The sequence below is a fragment of the Panthera tigris genome, chromosome D4 (genome assembly GCF_018350195.1).
Source record: "Panthera tigris isolate Pti1 chromosome D4, P.tigris_Pti1_mat1.1, whole genome shotgun sequence".
Lineage (NCBI taxonomy): Eukaryota > Metazoa > Chordata > Mammalia > Carnivora > Felidae > Panthera > Panthera tigris.
The window spans coordinates 62005157-62017386 of record NC_056672.1 but is presented as its reverse complement, the minus strand read 5'-3'; the positions used below and the strand labels follow the sequence as shown (position 1 = coordinate 62017386).

Sequence of the window (12230 nt, the reverse complement as noted above, 5' to 3'; positions counted from 1 at the left end):
AGGTGATGTTAAGTGGTGGAAACACTTGATGTCAACAGAATCACCTGATGAATTAGATGTGTGATGTGGGAGAAAGAAGACTTTCTTTGGGTTTTTGGCCCGAGTAACTAGAGGGGTGAAGTTGCTATTTGAGATGAAGAAGCTGTAATAGGAGTAAGTTTCAGGGGGAAAATAGGGAGATCCATTTTGGACATGTTCACCTCGAGATGTATATAGGATGTTCAAAGGAAATGTTGAAAAAGCTGTTAGCCAGGAATCTGCAGTTTAGGGGACATGTCTGGCTAGCAATAAATCTTTCCTCTTCTGATCCAGTCTCATAACTTTTAATGTCACGTAATACGATATAATGCTGCTGACTTCCAAATGTTTATGATGGATTCAAGGCAGATTGTGGTAGTATGGCTCTGCTGCCAGGGAAGGGAAAGGTGGGTATTTGAGTCAGCTTTGTCTCTGATCTTAGAACAGGAATGGTTTTAGTCCCTGCGTTTGGGTCTCTGCTCATAAACTGAGGCTCATATGATTGTCAGTTTTACTGTTTTATATCTGGTAAGCTGTAGAGGCAAATTTGGATCAAGGTCTCAGGTCCACACCTGGGGTTCTTTTCTCCACTCCACCAGCCAGTCTTTGGCAAGGCTATCTTTCAAAGAACCACTCTCCTTGCTTTCTCAACCCTTTCTAGGCATTCAATTTCTCCCTTAGCTTCCCTGGGCCCACTTCATTTCAGCAGTAGGAATCTTAGTGCTGAGCTATTGAAATATGAGGGAAAATCCTCGACTAAGACTGTTAGGTTCCAGCTACTAGGTGTACTTTGCCCTTGGTCAAGTGATTCTTAACTTCCATCCAGGTTAACGTCCTCAGGAATTCTGTGGTTCTAGCAGCTTGAAACTTTTCCCTTTCCCAATTCAGTTCAACTTCTGTTCTTTGAATGTGGCTGCAGGTCTGGGGAATCGTGGTCTAGCGAAGGGAGAAAAGGCATGCTCCCAGGCAGCTGTAACTAGGATGACACCCCCCAACATGCACGCCCAGCAAGTTCAGGGCTGGACTTAGGGCCAAGCTTTGTCCCCGGATCCTGCGCTCTCCTCCCTGGGCTTCCCGGAGAGCGGGGGGCTTCCGGCGGGCCCCCTCCTCCCGGGGGCGGGGCCTACCTCTCCCACTCCCGCCTCCCCGGCTGCGCGCGGCTGCGGGCCGCGGTCACGTGAGCGCGGCGCGGCGGGGGAGGGGCCCTGATTTCCGGGCGGCGGAAGGAGACGCGGCCGCGTGAGGACGAGGCGATTTGAAAACACGCTCCGGGAGCTAGAGGCTGAGGCCGGTGGTGCACGCCGTCGCCTCGTGGGCTTCTGTTCGGACGCTCCTCTCCTCTGTCTCCGCGCCCGGGTGCCGGCGGGCCTTCAGGTGAGCGGCCGCCGCCCGTCGGGCCGGGCCCTCCCGGGGCGTGGGACGGCGCGCGGGGCCGTCGCCCCCCGGTCCGCGGCCCAGGCGGGCCGGGCCGGCTGTGGCCGGTCTGCGCGTACGGAGGCTGTCCCGCGGCGCCGCGGCGGAGCGGGGCCTGGGTGCGGAGCTGGGCTGTGCGGGGGCGGGGCGCCCCGCGGGCGTTTGAAGCGCCTTAAGTGACTGGGCGGGTTCGCGCGGTTTCGCGTCCCGGAGACTTTTAGGCCGGGGTGTGTAGGTTGGGGCCCGCTTCCCCGACTGTGGCCCTGATCGCCGTCCGTGGGAGTAGAAGGCACGGTAGTTTCTACAGCCCGCCGGCTCTTCACTTGTGGGATGCTGGACCGAAGTGGGGCGGTGGGGATGAGTGGGCGTCTCCTACTCGGCCCCGTCGCCGTCCAGGTGTGGGGGTTTAGCAGTCTTTGCGGAGCAGAGTGGGTTCGGCGGCTGTCTGGAGGCGCCCCTGTGTGGGGCATTTACTTTCTGGGAAGTCTGGTGTCTCCCGATTGTCCCCCTCAGGAGAGTTGGGAGGAACTCGTGAGAGTAAGGGGTTGGCGGGGAAATTACCAAAGGTCGACTGCAGTGTGCATTTTTATTTATTTATCTATCTTTTGGAAAAGAAGCTGGAAATTAAGGTGGTAGACAAAGTAGCTGAAATTCGATTAGGTCGAAATTCTGACACGCTGGAATCTTCCTTTTGTTGAAATTAGAAGACCTGCAACTGGAATGTATGAAATTCACTTCTAAAACTTTAGGGGCTCACCCGCGTAGGAGGTCCAGTGATGTGAGATTTCAACCCCTGACGCTTGAGTTTCTAGCTACTATTCAGTGTTGGCTGCTGTAAAAGTGGCTTATTCAGAATATTTGCTGTGCTATGAAAATCTTTATTTTTGTTTTATTTACTTATTTTTAAAGATTTAATTTTATGTAATCTTCACACCCATGATGGGGCTTGAAATTGGAACCCTGAGATCCAGGATCCAGAGTTATATGCTCTACCGACTAAGCCAGCCAGGTGCCCTTGAAAATCTTTATTTAACTTATTTAAAAAAAAAAAAAAAGTTTTTGAAAAGTTTATTTACTTTGAGAGAGGGAGAGAGAGCGTAAGCAGGTGTGGGGCCGAGAGAGAGAGAGAGAGAGAGAGAGAGAGAGAGAGAGAATGAGAATGAGAGTTTCAAGCAGACTCCCTGCTGATAGTGAAGCTTGAACTCACAAACCTGAGATCATTACCTACGTGGAAATCAAGAGTCAGAGGCTTAACTGACTGGGCCACCCAGGCATCCCCTTTATTATTTTTTTAAGTTTATTTATTTTGAGAGAGAGACAGAATCCCAAGCATTCTCCGAGCTGCCAGTGTGGAGCCCATTGTGGGACTTGATCCCATGAGCAGCCAAAATCCAGAGTCTGAGCTTAACTGACTGAGCCAGCCAGGTGCCCCTGAAAATCTTTATTTTAATGTGAAAGTAACAAATTGGTAATAGGACTTTAAAAATTCCTAGTATAAAAATGGTTTTTGTGTACCATAAAATAATATTATTAGCTTTAAAAGTCAAGGAAGAGCCATCAGCCCTCTTAGTTTCTAATAGGGAAATTACTGTGACTAATATAAAGTGATGCATAATATGGTATAAGCTTGACCGACTGTATGTTGGACACAGGTCAGGTAGTTAGTGGCTAAAGATAGCCCAGAGGATTGGTGAGTGGGGGTTAATTCATTTTTTGTCTCATACCGTTTATTTTCATCTCTAGTACTAGCTAATAATAAAATTGTAGGGAAAGTTCACAAAGAGTGCTTGCTTAATTAAAAACTTTTTGTATACGGGGCGCCTGGGTGGCTCAGTCGGTTAAGCGGCCGACTTCGGCTCAGGTCATGATCTCACGGTCAGTGAGTTCAAGCCCCGAGTCGTGCTCTCTGCTGACAGCTCAGAGCCTGGAGCCTGTTTCAGATTCTGTGTCTCCCTCTCTCTGACCCTCCGCCGTTCATACTCTGTCTCTCTGTCTCAAAAATAAATAAACGTTTAAAAAAAAAAAATAAAAAAAAAAAAAACTTTTTGTATTAAAAGAGGCCAGGTGAGGGGCACCTGGGTGGCTCAGTTATTTGAGTGCCCGACTTCAGCTCAGGTCATGATCTCTTGGTCTGTGAGTTCAAGCCCCACTTTGGGCTCTGTGCTGACAGCCTGGAGCCTGCTTCGGATTTTGTTTCTCTCTCTCTGCCCCTCCCCTGCTTGTGCGTGTCCCCTCTCTGTCTCTCTCTCTCTCCCCCTCCCCTGCTTCGCCCCCTCTCAAAAAAGTAAATATTAAAAAAAAAATTTTTTTTTTTTTTAAATAAAAAGGCCAGGTGAGTATTCTTTTTAGGTTTTGCTTATCCCTTTTTTAAAACTAGAATAACTAGATGTGTGGGTGGGGTGAAAACCTGGAATTGGTATAAATGAAATAAGTTAAGCCATTTTGCCACTCAGGTTTCCAGTCCTCACCTTAATTCCAGTATGTGTAACATAAAGCTGATTTTGCAGAGCTCTGTTTTGTAAGTCCCTCTTCAACTCCCTAACACAGGACTGACAAATCTTTCTGAGGCTCATCTTTAATTTAGTACCACCTTCCTCACTTGGTTTTGTGAGAATTGAATGCCAGTGTACATAATGTGTCTCATATTGTGCTTGATAATGTTCTGGTCCTAAGAGTTTGAGGAAAATGTACGTGTTGTTATACGTATTGAACAGTGCCAGGTGCAGTTCTCAGTGTTTTACAAATAGGAACTCATTTGCTCCTTATTAATCCTATCCTGTAACAATTATATGAGGTAAGTATTATTATTATCATCCCTGTTTTGATAAAACAGATAAAAACTGAGGCACAGTTTTAACTACAGCTAGAAAGTGGCAGTCTGAATAAGAACTGAATCAGTCTGGCTCTAGAATCTGCTTTTAACCTATGTTGCCAAATCCTACCTAGCTTAAGGGGCTCTAATGTGGTAAAACCTTGCAATCATGTGAATTTGGATGTAATGTTATAGGGGATTGGCTTCTGGATTCCTGGAACTTGAGCTGCTTGGTCTTGCACAAGCCATTTTATTTCACAATAATGTAAACCTTCATTTTATTCACATTTTTTGGACTCCCCATTTATAGTGTTGTGACTTCTAAAAAAAATTTCTGGACATAGCATAGTTATGATAGACGAGAAGTTTTGTTTCAGAGGTACTTACCTGTTCTAGTGGGTGTATAGTGGTGAGCAGAATTCATTATTTTTGTAGCATGTGGAAAAGTTTTCAAGAAGACTTGAGCTGATTCCAGGTATAGGAGGCTATATTTTAGATAGATGTTAGCTTATGAGAAAATAAAGCTGGAGGGGAAGTTAGGAAGGACGTGAAATGTCAAGCTATGGAGTTTTTACTGTAAGGGAGTGGAGGAACAGCTGAAAACTCCTGAGCCAGATCTGTGTTTAGAAAGAGCTCTCTCGTGATTCTAGCAAATGGACTGGGGAGTAGACACTAGAAACGAGGCAAGCATACTGATGGGGAAACTAATAACAGTCTGGGGTAGAAGTTAAGGATTTAAGAGGTGGCCTGGGAATGGGTAGGAGGCACGGATCAAAATTTTTGTGTGGGAAGTTTTGGATGTAAACTGAAAGAATGATGAAGAGGGGGAAGTACAAAATGACATATTTGTGCCCAGGTTATGTATTACAACAGTGGCCTAGCTGGTCTTTGTTCCTTACTCCTCTGCTATACTATACTCCCTTTTATACTGCTTTTATTTCCTGGTTTGGATACTGTTTTCTGTTTAGTCTGAACCTATCCTGGTGTTCAAAATGCTGATACTTCATTTTTGCCCGTACCAGACTTATTCTCTACCCCTGAATCATACCGTGTTTTCCTTACTCAATGAAATGCCCATTAACTCTCCTTGCTACCTATCTCTGAATCTTACACATTTTTCAGGCACCAGTTTAGATTCATGAGACCTTTTCTGGCTGTTAAAGGATGCGTTAGATGAAAACATTAGTCTTCAGACTTAGTTTTGTTTCATTAGTAGAGGTTCCTCAGGGACTTTGGGGGGCCAGGAACAGATATAAGGTATATTTAGCAATCTGTGTGCCACCCCCTCCCCCAACCACCCACCCCAAACCTGGACCTGGTTATTTCAAAAGGTTTCCATTTCCCAGCTAAAAACGCTTGACAGATTTGTGGCAGGGTTGTTGCCTTATTGTTGATGACTTCTCTTTATATGTGTCTTGACTAAGGTATACCTGTTGTAAAGGTATTCTCCATTTAATACTTTGATCCTTTGGCACAGTCACTGTTGGCCTTGATTCTTGATTAGCTTTGAAATAAATTTTAGAGTAATATAAATGTTGGAAAATACCTTCTTTATTCTTTTATAGGTTATTTTCTTATATCCATTGTTTTAAAATTCTTTTCATTATAGCACTCAAGAATGACCAAAAAAAGAAAACGCCAAGATGATTTTCAAAAAGTAAAACTAAAAGTTGGTAAAAAGAAACCCAAATTAGAAAATGCTACTGTTACAAACTTTAAAACGAAGACTATACATCTGCCTGAGCAACTCAAAGAAGATGGAACTCTTCCAACGAACAATAGAAAACTTAACATAAAGGTAAATCATAAATACTGTTTTGATAAAGTAAGAGTTTTCTTTGAAATCATCTAGAATGTTTTTTGTGAAAAGTTGTATTGATTTCTCAGGGTTTATTGACGGCTTAAGTTCGGAGTTTGTCCGTTAATCAAATCTGAGTTGCCACTGCAGCTTTCCCACCTCCTCCAGAAAGACTTGCTCAACTAAATGCACAGTGATTTCTGTTATATACCTATTTGATGTGTTAATATATGATCTGGAAGAAATTCTGTTTAACTTTTCAATGTAACAAGTTTTTGATGTGACAATTTTCTAGCTGTTTTTATATTTCATGAAGATCTTGTCTTACTGATTTTTTTTTTTTTTTTTTAAGAGAGAAAGTATACGAACTGGGGGGAGGGAGGGAGAATCTTAAGCAGGCTCCTCACCCAGTGCAGAGCTCAAAGATCTTGTCTTACTCATTTTGAACCCACATAACTTACAGGTTCTCAGTAAATGTGTGAAGTTAATTCAAGTTTGAGCAATAGTTTTGTTTAAAATTTTAACAGCTTTATTGAAATGTAATTTTTATGCATAATAAAATCAACCCATTTAAAGTGTGCAATTGTGTAACTTTTAATGTATTTATAGTTATGCTATTATCCCCACAATCTAATTTTAGAACAGTTTTATCATGCCAGAAAGAAACCCTATATCTATTACAGGTCACTCCCCATTCTTCTCCCCTAGCTCTAGGCAGCCATTAATCTACTTTTTGTCTGTGTAGATGTGCTTATTCTGGTCATTTCATATAAATGGATATGTGGTCTTTCGTTACTGGTCTTTTAGTTAGTATGTTTTTGAGGTTCATCTGTGTTACAGCGTATCTGTCAGAACAGTACTTCATTTCTCTGTACTGTTGAATAGAGTTTCAGTGCATGGTTAATGTCACATTTTATCACTCATCAGTCGATGGACATTTGGTTGCCACTTGTAATGCCACTTGCCATTTGGTTGCCATGTGTAAAGCTGTTATGAGCATTTGTGAGCCAGTTTTTGTGAAGATCAACATTTTCTAGTTTTGCTTTTAAGTTCTGAAGTTAAATAAAATTGAAAAGGTACTTGAAGTTACTTTTTTTTCCCCACAGATGGTATAAAGTATTCCACAAATAAAATTGTCAAATGTTATACTCAGAATACACACATATCCTGAAAGACTATTTAAAATAAGGAGAATGCATTTGTTAAATTAAGAGTATATAAACGTACCTACCATATGTTTGGTACATAGTAGGTTTTTCAGTAGCGATGATGATTGTTGTCACTTTAAATGATAGCCTACATGCAGGTTAATTTCAGAAAGAAGATTCTGACCAAGAGTTATGTAATGTTTTTATTAAGCTAAATATATTTTAAAGATAAAACAATCTTAGTAAAAGCTAAATAACATTTCAAAAATACTTACTGAAGTAGTTTCCTCAAGGAGGGTTAATTTATTAGCATAGTTTTAGTTAGCATGTTTATTTGAAAATGTTATAATATAGCTAAATCCTGTATTTTTATTTTTAGGATTTGCTGTCACAGATGCATCACTACAATGCTGGGGTTAAACAAAGTGCTCTTCTTGGACTTAAAGACCTTTTGTCTCAATACCCATTTATAATTGATGCACACCTTTCAAACATATTAAGTGAAGTGACTGCTGTGTTTACAGATAAAGATGCTAATGTACGATTAGCAGCAGTTCAACTTCTTCAATTCCTGGCCCCCAAAATACGAGCTGAACAAATTTCTCCATTTTTTCCTTTGGTAAGTGCCCATCTCTCTAGTGCCATGACTCACATTACTGAAGGAATTCAGGAGGACTCTTTAAAAGTTTTGGACATTCTGCTGGAACAGTACCCAGCCTTAATTACTGGCCGTAGCAGTATATTGCTTAAGAATTTTGTAGAACTTATTTCTCATCAGCAGCTGTCCAAAGGACTGGTAAATAGAGACAGATCCCAGTCCTGGATACTTTCTGTAAATCCTAATCGGAGACTCACTTCTCAGCAGTGGAGGCTGAAAGTCTTAGTGAGACTCAGTAAATTCCTTCAGGCCTTGGCAGATGGATCCAGTAGGTTGAGAGAAAGTGAAGGACTTCAGGAACAAAAAGAAAATCCCCATGCCACTAGCAACTCCATTTTTATCAACTGGAAGGAACATGCCAACGACCAGCAGCACATCCAGGTTTATGAAAATGGGGGTTCACAGCCAAATGTCAGTTCACAGTTCAGGCTACGGTAAGAAGGATTTCAGTTATGTCCACACTCAGTTTTCCTATATTGAATTTTAACTGCTGATCATTGATGGCTAATTGTGGGGAGACATGAAGTTGTCTTTTATAGTTTTCATATAGTTACTCATGATTTGATTTTATTTACTGATGGGAGGAGTCATATGAAAGTATTAATTTGTTCATTTCTTACAAAGCCTAATGAGAAATAAAACTTGATGGTCTTTTTTGGCTTTGTCATCTTAGAATTTTATTTTCTTACTAGTCTTGATCAATGTAATTGTCAATTCAGGGAACTTCATTTTACTGGTACTTTACATTTAAATTTAAATTAAACAGGGAGTGATATTTTTTAATCATTAATTTTTATTTTTCATTCTTACCTTTCTTTATTAGGTACCTGGTTGGAGGACTAGGCAGTGTGGATGAAGGCCTGTCATCTACTGAAAACTTGAAAGGATTTATTGAGATAATAATTCCATTGCTAATTGAATGCTGGATTGAAGCTGTGCCTCCACAGCTAGCTGCTTCTGTTGGAAATGGTATAGAAAGAGAACCTCTGCAGGTTATGCAGCAAGTTCTTAATATTATTTCCCTTCTGTGGAAACTCTCCAAACAACATGATGAAACTCATAAATTGGTGAGAACTTAATGGATTCTTTATTTTCTAAGTAATGCCTTTTATCATAAATGGGCAGGTTAGAAATTTACTAATTGATTATGCATTTTCCAAAATAATTCTAGTGGTGTAACTATAAGCTTGTTTCTTATTTTAGCCCCAAAATGCAAGTTAAGATAGTCTTGTGAGATGATTCTGAAATTTATTTGTTTGTTTATGTAAGACAGCACAAGTGGGAGAGAGGGGCAGAAAGATTTTTTTTTGCGTGCACACGAGGGGTGGGGGGAGGGGGAGGGAGGGAGACTATCTTAAATAGGCTCCATGCTCAGCTTGATCCTGTGGCCCTGGGATCCTGACCTGAGCCGAAATCAAGAGGCAAGATGCTCAACTGACTGAGCCACTTGTGTGCCCCACTCTGAATATTTTTAATTTAAGTGAAATGTGTAACTTAATGAGCTTGTTTTCATTTGCTTTTATTAGATGTAATCACAGTAGTGTTACCATGTATTGTTTATGGCAGATTGATTACGTAGGAGCATTCTAGTTTCTGGAGGCCTCTTATGGGATTAAAAAAGTTGCTTATTAAGGAGTTTCTTCCAGTGTATGCCACATTGTCAATTTTAGCAGAAATGGACCACAGTGAAGATCTTATAACTAACCTACTGTGATTTAGAGAAGAAATTACTTACAGACTTGATTAGTGCATGCTGTTTTGTTTTCTCTTGACAAGGGATATAAGATCAGAACACATTTCTAAAAGTCACCTTTCACTGTAGGTAAGCTGTAGTTCTAGGTATGGTCTGCGTGAAATTAACCTAAGATTCTAAGTTGTGTAATAGGTTTTCACTAGAAAAGATGATAGTAAAGATGAGTTTCGTGATGATTTATCTGCTGTGTGGGGGAGAGTTGAATATTGGCAGCCTTTTTGAAGTGCTGTGGTATAGAGAATATGTATAGAGAATATAATGTATAGTCCATGGTGTAAGTAAGGAAGAACAAGATCTAAGATTAATTGGTATTAAATTAATATGATAGCACACTTAAAGGGCAGCTGCAGGAACAATACTTTAAAGCTTAAAGTATCTGGTTTATAGAATTTCTGCAAGGATTTTTGACTAGGCAGGTGTGAATCCTTGAAGTTGCCTGCATGTGTACAAAACTGACAAAGCAGTTTTTTGGTTTTGTTCAATTTTTATTTCAAGCTGGAATTTAGAATGAGTGAATAGACTCCATAAAATAAGATGAAGGATAAACTAAAAAGAGTATTCGATGATCCTGAAAAGCATTGTGGAATCATACTAAGGTGTGTGTTTCTTTTAAGAGCTTGCTCTAGCACTATTAACCCATTATCCATCATCTGTAGGGTTGTTACATGAATTGCTTTTTTCAAATAGGATGGCATTTTATTGACTACAGTTTTGAGCCTGTCTCATGATTCATTGCATACATTGGCAAGAAATTGATCAGGGTTGGGGGTAGAGTGTATAATTTTATGAAAGCAAAGCTTACTGTCCTTTATGGCAATTAACCTATGGTGTAAGCTAGTGACTAACAATGCATACAGGTTTTTGGAAAAGCATATGTTATTTGCATTCTTGAATGGATTTATCTGAAGCTGGGATAGAAAGTAAAAGTCACGATATCAACATAAACCTTAAGTACCAGTCTTTCCTTCATTTTTAGAAAACTAAGAAAAATTCTAAGCATTTTGGTGTTTGGTGACACACAGGCACTAATTGTTAATCCTTTAGTAATAGTGTTTGTAACCAGATAGAATGGTAGGACCAAATGCAAATTCATTAATTATGCTAATTTTATATTATGCACTATCGTTCAGATAATACTGTGAAAATATCCAAACACTGCTTTAATTTTATGGATATTTAAAGTTGTATGCGTTAGAACTATTCTGTGCTATTATGACTGTTTATTAACAGTTCATTAATGTAGGACACTATATTCAGAAGACTGTTTTGTATAGATTGTTGAACGCTATGTAGAATACTGAACTGGGATACTATTTAAAATTCAAATAAATTGAAGAAAGTTTAATTCGAATAGAAATAGTATTTAAAAGCATACACTGGTAGAATTCTCTAATTTACCTTGGCAAATTGGTTATGTTGAATTGTAATAACTGGATAAGGTAAGATCTATTATTTTGTTAAAAAAATTTTTTTTGATGTTTATTTTTGAGAGAAAGAGCATGAGCGGGGGAGGGGCAGAGAGGGAGACACAGAATCTGAAGTAGGCTCCAGGCTCTGAGCTATCAGCACAGAGCCCGGTGGGGAGCTTGAACCCATGGACCACAAGATCGTGACATGAGCTGAAGTCAGAGCTTAACTGACTGAGCGATTCCAGGCACCCCAAGATTCATTATTTTAGAACAAAGCATGAATATGTATGTGAGCTGTACAAGGTGACATTAAAATGCGTTAATTTATTTTTTGTTACCATTATGTTTGTCTCACTCATCTTCAGTTATAGCTTAGTAGTTAAGATACTGGATGACCTATAACAGCTCAAACTTTAAAAGAGGAATGAAGTGGCATTCCTTGGTCTTAAATGCAAATTGTGTCCCACAACCTAAATTGTAGCTCTTTTCTCTCAGAAAATGTGAAGGTCTTCTGGAGCACCTGGGTGGTTCAGCTGGTTTAGCATCTGACTCTTGATTTCGGCTCAGGTCATGATCCTAGGGTCATGAGATTGAACCCCGCATTGGGCTCCATGTTGAGCGTGGAGCCTGCTTAAGATTCTTTATCTTTCCCTCTGCCCTTCTACCCTGCTTGTGCGTGCACTGGCTCGCTCTATAAAATTAAAGAAAAGGCGGGGGAGAGAGGGCACCTGGGTGGCTCAGTTGGTTGAGGATCCTTCTTTGGCTCAGGTCATGATCTCACGATTCGTGGGTTTGAGCCCCACGTCGGGCTCTGTGCTGACAGCTCAGAGCCAGGAGCCTGCTTCGGATTCTGTGTCTTCCTGTCTCTCTGCCCCTCCCCCACTCACACTCTGACTCTCTCACTCAAAAATAAATAAACATTAAAAAAAAATTAACAGAAAAAATGTATAGGGCTTCTATTGATAAATTGGCATCTAGATTAGGTGCAGCCTTGGGACACTTGCTTGCTTTTAGGTTTTGCTAAATGTATTTATTTGCTGCATAGTTGAGAAACTTCATTTTAATCCAGGTTTTATTATTTATTAAAGTTTATTTATTTAGAGACAGTGTACACACGTGCATGAGCAGGGAAAGGGCAGAGTGAGAGGGAGAGAGAGAATCCCAATCAGACTCCATGCTCAGCAAGGAGCCTGACATGGGGCTTGACTGTGAGATCGTGTC

The 12230-nt window shown here is 40.6% G+C and overlaps 1 protein-coding gene across 3 annotated transcripts in view; it reads left to right on the top strand.

Moving 5' to 3' along the window:
* The first annotated feature begins 1226 nt into the window (after positions 1-1226).
* TEX10 (testis expressed 10) overlaps positions 1227-12230 on the top strand; it is a 60736-nt gene continuing 49732 nt past the window's right edge. For 2 of the 3 annotated variants that reach the window (XM_042964305.1, XM_042964307.1), the window contains exons 1-4: positions 1227-1392; positions 5853-6041; positions 7569-8281; positions 8671-8914. In XM_042964305.1, the coding sequence (XP_042820239.1) occupies positions 5862-6041; positions 7569-8281; positions 8671-8914 (1137 nt within the window). In that variant the 5' untranslated portion in view covers positions 1227-1392; positions 5853-5861. The remainder of the gene's footprint in view (positions 1393-5852; positions 6042-7568; positions 8282-8670; positions 8915-12230) is intronic. The other variant, XM_042964306.1, reaches the window with a different exon arrangement.